Genomic DNA, 11,180 nt, shown 5'->3' with positions numbered 1-11,180 from the left:
GAGAGCATTGCCATATACTGTATATCCACAAAGCAAGCAAATTTTATTTTTAAGATCTGATCAAAACATACAGGAATATTAAACATCATATAACAATAAACTAACACTGTAAGACAATTAACAGTATGTTTAAAAATAATAATTAAAAGAATAGGAGTAAATTCGTGAGCTTAGAATTATAAGGTTCTATCTCCACTTTTGGTCGAAATTGAGTTTTTGACATAATCTGATCCATTAGGTGTTTATTAATGCCTGTGTGGTGTTATTTTTGTAAAAAAATATTTTGTTAGTAGTTATTAATAAAATAAAAAGGCCCCATCTCTCCATTGCCAGCTGGGATGTAAAAACTTTGATGCTCAATATCTCAGAACTACCCTAAACGGAGATAGAACCTTATAATTCTAAGCTCACGAATTATGTTATGTAAATTATGTAAATTAAAAAAAAAAACATGTTTCTGCAATATGTCTTGGCAAAAAGCAACAGTATCTTGATAGAGATACAGCCAGTCTGGAGGTCTTCTATTCTCTGTAAAAACTCTGTATTTCACTGTGATACTTCTGCAACACCACTGGGCGACGTAGTTTCATTGTAGGGCCTGAAAAGAAATGTGTATTCTATTATCTTTTGGAATGAACAGTTGCGCAGGTTCAATACAAGTTAAGATCCAGATACATTCCTCCACCCAGTTTATAGAAAGAAGCAATGGACATCTATAGGGAGGTATTTCGGCACTCACCTAGTTCTCCTCCAACAATTGAGAAATCTTTCTCTAATATGGTCCACTTTTGTATGCGTTGTGCGTTTGAGGTTGCTTTTGAATTGACCTTTGCTATACCCTCTTCGATGTACTGGTACACTAGCTTGTCTTTTCCTCCAATGATGTCCGACACTTTTGTCGCTCGGCTACCAAGTCGCTGACAGTATTCCACAGCCTCCAAGCTAAGAATGTCTGTAGGCTCTGTGGTCTCTGGATTGATTGTGCACTATCCAAGGAAAGGAAGAACAGAATAACCTAAATGATTTAAGAGTTCTTGAAGCCAGAACTTTTCTTAAAGCATAGTTTACCTTTAGCGTTAGCAGTATGGACAGAAATTTCCTTTTGTCTCCGATTAGCATAGCATTGCTGATGATTGGCAACTCCTGTTTCACTGCATCCTCTATGGGAAGTGGGGGAACGTTTTCTCCTCCGGCAGTGATAATGAGCTCTGAAAGGAAAGAGATTAAATGGAAATGCCCTTTAAAGCTAACCTAAATCCAATTATACAGTACCATTAAAGCTAGTAAAAAAAATGTGTAGGGTTAAAAATAGCATCCTTTACCTTTTATTCTTCCGGTAATGTAAAGAAAGCCATCTTCATCTACCTTTCCCAAGTCTCCAGACTGGAGCCATCCATCTTCATCCAAAGCCTCCTTTGTTTTATGCTCTAGGTTGAGGAAGCCCATGAAGACATTCCGGCCCCAAAAACACACTTCTCCAATTCCGTCAGCATCTATGTTTACTAGTTTGTATCTGCAGCCTGGAACCACCTTACCACAGCTAGAAGAGTTCAAGGAAACGTTACACAGTGAACTTGATTATTGACCTTCAAGTTAAAATTATTCAACCTGTAAATTGAGGAAAGAGGGCTTGCCTTGAGAAGCGGAACACATTCGGTCCAGACATGAAGTGGGGTCCTGAGCTTTCACTCATCCCGTAAGCTTCATACAGTCGAATGTTGAGGCCGAGGAAGAATTGAAGGGTTTCTCTTCCAATAGGCGCAGCTCCCGAAAAGAATTTCACACAACTGGAGAACCCCAGCTCGGCACGAAGCTTTTGTAAGACCAAGCTGTCAGCGAGAGTGAAGAGGAATGACTTCTCCTCATCCCTGATTTGAAGACAATGATCATAAAAACATAAAGGTCCACATAACATGAATGTAACATACAGGCAATGATATACAGTACTTTAAAATTATTTATGTACTTGGTAAGCCTTTGATTAGCCTCCAGACTAACAGACATGGCCCATGTCACCAGTTTCCTTTTCATGTATCCACACTGTGATATGCCTTCTTTGATCTTTTCCATAATTTTCTCCCAAACACGAGGAACGCCCATGTGGGCCGTGGGGTTTACCTCTCGAAGGGTGTCTACCAAACTCCCCTAAAAGGGAAGATAAAACAAGTGAACAATGTAGAATAGACTTCAATCCTTTATTTGACAGTGTGGCAGTAGTCCAGTCTCAAGTCCAAGACCATATTTTCATGACGGACTCGGCCTTCACTTGGACTCGACCCTCTTCAGGTGTCTGTCTTGACCTGGGGCCAGTTGCATAAACTTAGCCACTATGTTAAGACTGTCTTAAGAACTCATTTGGCCAACTAGAAATTAGTCAAGAGGTAATCAGTCTTACTTTTCTAATTCAAATTAGACCGATCTACCTTTTTACCAGTCTTGAAGAAAAAAATTAGATGACTAACTTTCAAGACTAGTTTAAGCAGTTTTGCGGCCCCTGGACTCAACCTACTCAGGTCTTGGCCTGGACTCGGATGAGCTAGTCTAAATTACAACACTGATATTTGATGATAACACCAGTTACAGGATCTAAAGCAAAAGTTCCACCTTCCAGTAGAGTGTGCAGAATTAATAGAAACTTCAGGGTAGGTGTGCTGGATCTAAACTCTGCAGGAAAGTGGCCCACCAGGAGCAGTACCAGACACCCTAATCTAAAGCTAATCAAGAGTCCTGATTTTGAGCAATTACCTTCAGAGCATCTGGCTGAGCAAAGAAAACCTGCTCCCCCCACTGGATCCCTGTCCAGAGATCGTAGATTTGGGCAGCAATATGGCTGAGAGGAAGGTAGCTGACCAGATACTCTTGCCTGGTTTCAGCTGGCTGAATATCTCCAGCCTTGCTTGCATGATGGGCTGTCCATGTGATCTATTGGAGTACAGAATTCAAAATTGTCAGTAATCTACAACACAACATTGCCACTATATTGTGAATGTTATTTTTTTCATAGCTGCTTACGTTGTCATGGCTTAACATCACTCCTTTCGGTGATCCGGTTGTTCCAGATGTGTAAATAAGTACGCAGCACTGATTGGCTTTCTGGTTACTGATGACTTCATCTAGTTCTTGATCAGAGATTTCCAGTCCTAGTCCCATGAACTCTTCCCACTGTCCAAAGACAAGCAGTCACCGTAAGTCTTTGGTTAAAAAAAAAAGTCAACTCAGACAGGTCTCTGTTTATCCAACACTCACCGAATAGAGATTGGGCATCTTCTCCTTCAAAGATCCAGAATACTGTACTATGGCTTTTAAGTGTGGCAGCTTATCCCTTACCTAACATTAAAAACGTATTAATCAGTTTGTTCATTGATTATCAGAAGGTCAAGGTTGAGAAAATAAAAGTACATCAAATTTTACCTGTAAAATCTTATCCAGCTGCTTTTGATTTTCCACAACAATGACATTGGCTCTTGAGTCATTAGCGACAAAGAGGCAGGCATCAGGTGAGTTTGTGGTATAGATCCCTGTCATTATGCCCCTAGCATAAACAAAAAAATAGATGTGAGGGTAGGGATTCTAGCCCTAATATTGCTATTTATTTAGTTCGCTTCAGTTTGCATTTGATATTTATAGGCCCCTGTAAGAGCTTGGCCAATGTGTAAATGGGCTTTTCATGCTTTATATTGATAAGACAACCCAGGGTCATTTTTAATAATCCTGGGTTATCTTGTTCCATGTTTCACAGGAAGTTAATTTACATGCACTTTTAGATATCAGTCAGACTAAGGCTGAATCCGAAAGCTAAAGCAGCTGACTTGTTTCCTCGCTGCCCTATCAGGCAATGACTTTGCAGGCAGTGTTTGCGCACAAAGGTACCTCACGTAACTGATTTCGGACCGACTTCAGTGGCAACATAACGCTTTAATGATCCACAGCAAAATAGAGAGAGCTTTGGTAAAGGCTAAGTGAATATTTAATTACTACAATACTGATTTCTCGCTAGAAATGACATCAAAAATGAAAAAGATTGGTCAAAAAACGTATTTACACATCTAACCACCAAACGCAACTTTCAGACTCCATCTTTATTTTTTTTATTAAAGGGTTAGTTCACCCAAAAATGAAAATTCTTTCATCATTTACTCGTGTTGTTCCAAACCCGTAAGACTTTCGTTCATCTTCGGAACACAAATGAAGATATTTTTATGCTAAATGTTTGATGATAAAGTTCATAATGAGATCGTAAAAATAATCCATATGAATTGTAGCCTGGCAAGCCAGACCTACATCAAGATGTTGGGTCTGGAAACTCACCATAGACACGGCTCAATCCGAGGGGCGGGATAAACGGCTGTCTTTCAAATCCCCTCTGCACGCAATAGGACAGCGCTTCAACCAACCAGAGCGTTTTCCTAACAGCAGAGCTAGTTGATAGATTCAACTTTTGCCATATCTGGCCGGCAAAACGACGAACACATCTTCCTTTTTTTAAGAATGACTTAAGTGCCATTCTTTGCTCTTTTCTCAAAGAAGAACTTAACTCCAAGTCCTCCAGAGTCGCGGACAAAGCCGATTCGAAAGACTGTTCGCCAGCAGCAGCTGCCATTCTTTGTTTTCAAGTGGCAGGTAACCGTCGTAACTCTGTCGTCATTATGTTAAGCCCGCCCCGCCTACTCTATACACGACGTGATTGGCCTGACCCAATTTAGGTTTTTGCAGCTTGAAAGTCAATGGAGAGTTGCTAGACTGCCCTGGCTGCAAAATACATTTTGCTGCCGCTAGGGTGCGTCTAGATTTCTAGGCTATATGAATTGAGCTGTTTAGTACAAATTTTCTGAAGAGATATGATCGCTTTATATGATGAACAGATTGAGTTTAGCCTTGCATGCTTGACGCACAAGAACAAACCTCATTGGTTCTTGTGGAAGCTCAAACACGAGAATGAACCACATTGGTTCTCGCACGGAAGCAAGCGTGCTTGAGCTTCTGTTTGCCATAACTGATGTGTGCGTTGATGTATTTAAAGCAATCGTGCCTCTTCGGAAAATTTGGACTAAACCACTCAATTCATATGAATTAGTTTTATGATCTCTTTATGAACTTTTTGAACTGTCCAAAGTGGTAGTTGCGTAGACTGTCAATGGAGGGACAGAAATCTCTCAGATTGCATTTAAAATATCTTTATTTGTGTTCTGAAGATGAATGAAAGTCTTACGGGTTTTAAACGACATGAGGGTGAGTAATTAATGACATTATTTAAATTTTGGGGTGGACTATCCCCTTAACTGTCATAGAATGGAATGCACAGGATGGTGGGATATCATAGGCAGTGTAGGATACATATATGCTGCCTTGTTGCTCAAGAGACAGGAAGTGAAGCTAACATTGGATTCGGACGTGCCTTGATGCCTTCCTACCTTGGAATGCATCCTCCTAAGGCAGCATTTTTTAGCTTTCGGATGCAGCCAAAAACTAAATAATTTCAAAATCATTACTTTTTAAAATGCCATGTAAATGCTTTAGTTAGCTGATTTTTGTGAATTTGGACTAACAGACCTAGATAATGAAATTGTAGCTTGACCTGTATACAACTGTATAATCGTGAAACAGTTGGCCTTTGAATTGTGCCCATGACACAAAAGACAAAAGGTGATGCACAGTGTGTATTTAATTATTTAAATATTTGATTTAAGCATAGTGTCATGTATACTTGGACAGAGACATTAACACTGTAGTCTGACTACGCAAAAACCAGCTGTACCTTGATTATGCACATATAAACATACTTACAGTACAAGTGTTTGGCAGTACAAGCAACACCAAAACTTACACGTATGAAATTTTAGGCATAATGTAAACAACCTACAGGTATTTCTCACCCTGCAAACACAGTTCCAACAGCAGCGATAAACCACTCTGCAGAGTTAAATCCCAGGATGGCTACACTGTGGAACCGCTCCAGACCAAGCTAGGAGAATTGTCAAATATCACTGTATTATATCTAATCCGTAAATTCCATGCATATGACTTATGAGAATGAGCTGTGCTAATAAACTTTGTAACATAAACATGAAATCAGTGTTTAAAAAACTTTCCAAGATCACCTTTAGAAAGCTTTTGGCGGCCATTCGACTGAGGTGATAATATTCCGAAAAGGTCACTTTTTCCCATTCGTTTCCTCTTTTGGTTGCCAAAGCAGTCAGCTTCCCATACTTCTGAACTGAGTTGGTAAACATCTGATGTACAGTGATGGGCTGTTCTGGGCAAAGTTCATCTATTCTCAGCTGAACTGATCCACTGGCTTCTGTAGTCCACAGGGATTGGGCTGGGGCCAATTCCGCACCTGCCAGAACCTTCTCAACGCTCCTTTTCTCTGCTGCATTGAATAGGAGATAATCACAGTTCAATGACTAAAAATCTGATGATGTGATTGAACGGACTATGATAAACAAAATAAGAGTTAATCTACTTACACAAACCTTCGCCAACATCCTGCTCCAAAAGGTCTGTCATGGGCCCTGAAGGTGAACAGTCTGAGCTGAAATGCAGAGTGCTGAACCTGTTAGATAGCAGTGGACTCTGGCTCTCCCTGCGGACAGACCCGGCTCTTGCTGCCGTACCCATGAATCACATGGCGCAACTGCTCAACAGCATTGTAAGCCCCCACAATGATGGGTTTTGGTTACTAAGTCCTAAAGCCCCTGCAGCTTTGTTGGCAGACGGGAACTCACAAAATGTGTGAGAAACTAGTTCCCATCAGTCATAGAAACTACTGGTTTCTTTTTCAGGTCAGTTCTTGACGTAACAGCCACAAGTAAGAGGGCACATTAGGTTGCTTTAAAACTGGCATCCCTGCAAAATGAGCGGCTTGATGCTCTTTATAAACGAGTGCTAGAACTGGCAGCTGAGCTGATTTCATTTCCGCTGCGCTTTTTGATTTAGAGTATTTAGTGAAAAGCACAAACACCAAGAGATTTTTCCAAGTAGTGCCAAACTCTTTTTAAATTAGACATTTTGCATGTTATTCTTACCTATGGCAACTGTAGCTAAAGATAACTTCACACAAATTCTAAAGAAACTAAAAGTGTCTCATTGTTAAAGGAAAATTCTAATTTTGCTTCTTTAAAAAACAAGAAGAACGAAAATGCATTGGTATTTGATTAATTTTGATTCACGTAAAATGAATCAAATATCAATCCATAAGATGGAAATTCAACAGGATGACGCCATCGCAGTGCAAGGTAATTCAACAGATCTTAATACATTCATTCACATACCTGTTTCCAAGCTGGTTATTGGCGGGATCAGTTTGCTGGTGTGTTTGAGTGCTGGTGCTCATGCTGACTACAGGACTGGGATGAACTACTCAAAATCTCTCCGTTCTTGGCATAATGAGGACAGAATGAATAGCTCCATGAGGCAGTGTCACAATTCTCCATGTGAAAAACTTCAGCTAGTATGTTGAGTTTCTAGGAAATGTTTTGAAGTTCTTGGAAAGTTGGCAAAAGTCTGTTCAGTGTGAAATTTCTTTAGGTGAAAACACTTAATGCATATTAATGGGTTGTGGGGGCTTTTATATGCAAATGTCTTACAGTCCATTGAATTTTAATGAAACAGCCCACTCAACTGAGTATATATTAAGTTATATAAGTATATATATAACTTATATATGTTATTCTAAGGTATCTTAATCAAAATTAATTTAGTGTTACAAATGTGATATTGATTGCATTTTTGTATTTCAATTTTTATTTTAGTTTCATCACCTTTAGGTAAAGAGAGAAAGAGTCATATTTTTCCTCTTCTGTGAATTTCTAATAGCCTAACACAAATATTTTCTATCATTGGACCTTACTATATATAGCTTATACTGCATCTGTTTTGTGATTTGTTGTGTTCCAAACACCAAATACTTTATTTTCAAATCCTTTCTGTTTAGTGCAACAAAGCATACAAGTTTAAATGTATGGGCCAAGGACAGATAAGAGTGTCCATGATAAGAAAAGGATAAATCAATCAAAAATCTAGTTTTAAATATATGTCAAGTTCTTAGAAATGTACTCTTTGTATTCATGTTAATGTGATTTTGAAAAACAATTTTCAAGAAACATTTCTATAAAATGTCTATAAAATGTCATGTGTTACCATCAAGGAAAGAGTAATGATATTTCCTTCATTATTTACCCCTTTAATACATGTTCTAATGTGTACACATCTTAATATTTTTTTTTCGAGTTTTAAATTATATTCTTCAAAGTAATGGTATTTTAAATAAGTCACACCACATGACATTTTTAAACCTGAATTTCCCATTTTATGTTTGTTTTATGCATGTTGTATTTTTAAAATATTAGTAAGCAGTGAAGAAGTTGTTAACATTTTATTAAATAAATAATTATTCAAAAAAATATTATTATTATATTCTAAGGAATAACAAGAAATAATAATAACATTAAGCCAAACTACTTAGTTTTTCTTTGCTTTGATTTCATACTTTTAAATGAGGATTCTTAAGCAAAACCCCCAGTGTTAAATGAACATCGCCAGTGCTTATTTAACACTGTGATATCAGGATCATTGATCCAGATAAACATTTATTTTTACTTTGTATCCAATTATCTGTTTACTTGCATTGTTAATATATATTCTGAAAAGTATAGTAGGCTAATATATCCCAAAAAAATGAGCGTTATGTTATTGATTAGGTACAATCTTAATGACACCTATTGAGGTCATGTTAACCGACCAAAAGTCCACAGCTTGTCAAACCACATTGAATTTTGTATGAAGTTTAGCCTACTAAAAAAGCTATTTTTGTCTAACCGTGTTGGGATATGCAAAATTCATGCTATATGATAATATTCGTAACCATAAGCAGAAAAAGTAAATAGTAGGCTAACATTGAAATGAAAGTGTCTTTACCTGTTATAAGTGGTTCACAAGCTGCACTGCAACACTTGGTGATGATCTAAGCCCTCTTCACCGCTGGTAAAGGATAGGACGCTTTTGTAGGTTTTAATAGATTATAGGTAAACATCCACTTTATCAAGCTCTCTGGTTTGTTCTCGTTCTGAGGTATCCTTTAGTAGTGAGGGAAACCGCTACAAATGATTCAGAGGGTGAGTGATCGATCCCAGTGATTCATACTGAATCACAAACCCATTTGACCTATTCATCCAAAAGCGAATCAAAAGAGTGAATAGTTTGCTAACCGACCATCACTGGCATGCATGCATGCATACGTACATTCATTCATAGATACAGTTATTTGTTTATTTATTACAGCTTATTAATTGGCTTTTTTTAGGTTCCAAAGAGCTTTCCACTCGCTTGTAAGGTAAAAGAGTCGACTTCTATTGTGGCCATCTGGTGGTCAAATATAGTCGCTGGTTTCACATCTGAAAACAAAACAAATGAAAACATCAATTCATTTTAATCATGCCCTTGTTATTTCACAAGCATCAGGCATACATGCTTTATTAACACTAGAGAAAAATAATTATAGACATTATTTTTAATTTGTTTAAAATAATGTCTGCCCTCCAGAGTTTAAAAGTATAGTTTCAAAAATAAGGCTAATTATTTATTTAGATGTACTGTAGGCTAATGAATGCAATCTTCAGAGAAGTATAGTCATTTAACCAACACTTATAATGTTCATTTACAAATAGGTAGGCAGCATACTGTTCATAATGCATTGCCTAATGCTTTTTTAAATTTATTATTATCTATTAGTAAACGTAGAATAACATTATCTAAGATTAATAGAATGGAAGATCTAAAGATCTAAGTATTATTAGGCTAATTGTTGTGTTATGTAGGCTACTTTAGGAAGGTCTTGTCATAAGCTTTCACTGCACCAGATGTCATGTTTCACCACTAGTTGTCTCATTACTCCTGCTTTTAAATGACAACCCAGCCTGTGAGCATGTTACTATTGTTGAGTTCTAACTTAAACATCTAACTTAAATATGAAAGCTACAGATTGTAAGCTTTTAAATGATATATAGTTTGTCAATATTACTTTAGGTTTTTACTAAGATATTATTGTTTTAAATATATAATGGTAAACATCCCACCTGTGGGATGGTTTCCCAGTTTAATATACCAAAAGTACAATTGCAGGGTATTTTAATTAAGCTTAAATATGTAAATGTATTTGTAGAATACTTAGCACAAAAAAAAAAATCTATTTCAAATACATTTTCAAATTATTATTTTTTCACTATAGCAGGGAACTTTATGTAGGCTAGGACATGTTTTGTCCTTTCACTTAGTGATGTTTTATGTTTGAGTTTTGATCACAGGATAGATTTGAATGTTTGAAAGGCTGTGGCGACTGTGCTCTGTGTGATGTATGCAATAATCAATTTGATTCTACCTTTACCTGTGTATGTGCGCGTTTAATATCTCTAACGAGGCAACACGAACACAAAGCAAGAAACTAATTTTCGTATAGTGAGATTGAGAGATCATAAAGTCCTGTATTTCTCAGCGGTGATTCTTTTTGTTGTTGAAAACTTCGTTAACACTTAAAGCCTGGGATATTCCTGTCTGCTACATGTGATACAGAGCTCTTCTTTCCTCACTCTCGGTGTGAAATAATTAATTATAGAAATTTAGATATTACATTTAAAGCTCCAATCTCCTCAGTCCTCAGAAGATCCCGAAAAAAAGTCTGTTGGTGCTTCAGTGACTACTTCGCTCAGAGAACCTGTCAATCACAGCTGTCAATCATGATGTCACACCACCGTTTTTATAGCATCAATTAACTAACTAAAAACAAACTTATTTTAAAAACAAACACTTGAATTTACATCAGCGTGATAAAAACTTCAGTAAATGACAGAAACCACCTTCGGAAAAAAGATATTTGAAGTGTAATTAAATTGTTTAGTTAGTCTCAAGTCCTGTTGAATAACACGGGGAGGCGGGGTTTATGACCTATACTAGGACCAGTCACCGGGGGGCGATCGAGATGTTTTGGCTTCACTTTTCAGGGCTTGTGCGGCACGTTTGGTTCCTCCTCACAAGGTTGATTAGTACAGGTTTGCAGCTTGCAGAGGTTGGTGATCCTCAGGCTGTTGGCGAGGCACGTGCAATCAGGTAGCTTGCACGACCTGGTGCACTTGCAGGATAGTAGCTGCAGGACGGCATCAGGTGCTGGGGCGCCTCGCATCCACTGG

General features: G+C 37.7%; 1 protein-coding gene across 2 annotated transcripts; it reads right to left on the bottom strand.

The window, feature by feature from the left end:
* Positions 1-17: 17 nt before the first annotated feature.
* On the bottom strand, positions 18-9,099 carry acsbg1 (acyl-CoA synthetase bubblegum family member 1). Of its 2 annotated transcripts, none has more exons than XM_079859267.1 (15): positions 8,917-9,099; positions 7,272-7,376; positions 6,468-6,532; positions 6,099-6,370; positions 5,874-5,962; positions 3,412-3,532; positions 3,247-3,327; positions 3,013-3,162; positions 2,746-2,922; positions 1,967-2,145; positions 1,635-1,868; positions 1,323-1,540; positions 1,069-1,208; positions 740-986; positions 18-598 (listed from the first exon to the last, which is right to left on the bottom strand). In XM_079859267.1, exons 2-15 carry the CDS (start codon positions 7,331-7,333, stop codon positions 522-524), a joined length of 2,112 nt encoding a protein of 703 aa, XP_079715393.1. In that variant the 5' UTR covers positions 7,334-7,376; positions 8,917-9,099; the 3' UTR covers positions 18-521. The 2 variants fall into 2 exon arrangements, with proteins under 2 accessions (XP_079715393.1, XP_079715394.1); XM_079859268.1 differs by having other exon boundaries at positions 7,272-7,367; positions 8,917-8,993.
* Between the last annotated feature and the right edge of the window lie 2,081 nt (positions 9,100-11,180).

The sequence above is a fragment of the Squalius cephalus genome (assembly GCF_949319135.1).
Source record: "Squalius cephalus genome assembly, chromosome: 23".
NCBI classification, from domain to species: domain Eukaryota; kingdom Metazoa; phylum Chordata; class Actinopteri; order Cypriniformes; family Leuciscidae; genus Squalius; species Squalius cephalus.
Note: the sequence above shows the minus strand (reverse complement) of the source record. Positions and strands in the feature narration are given on the sequence as shown.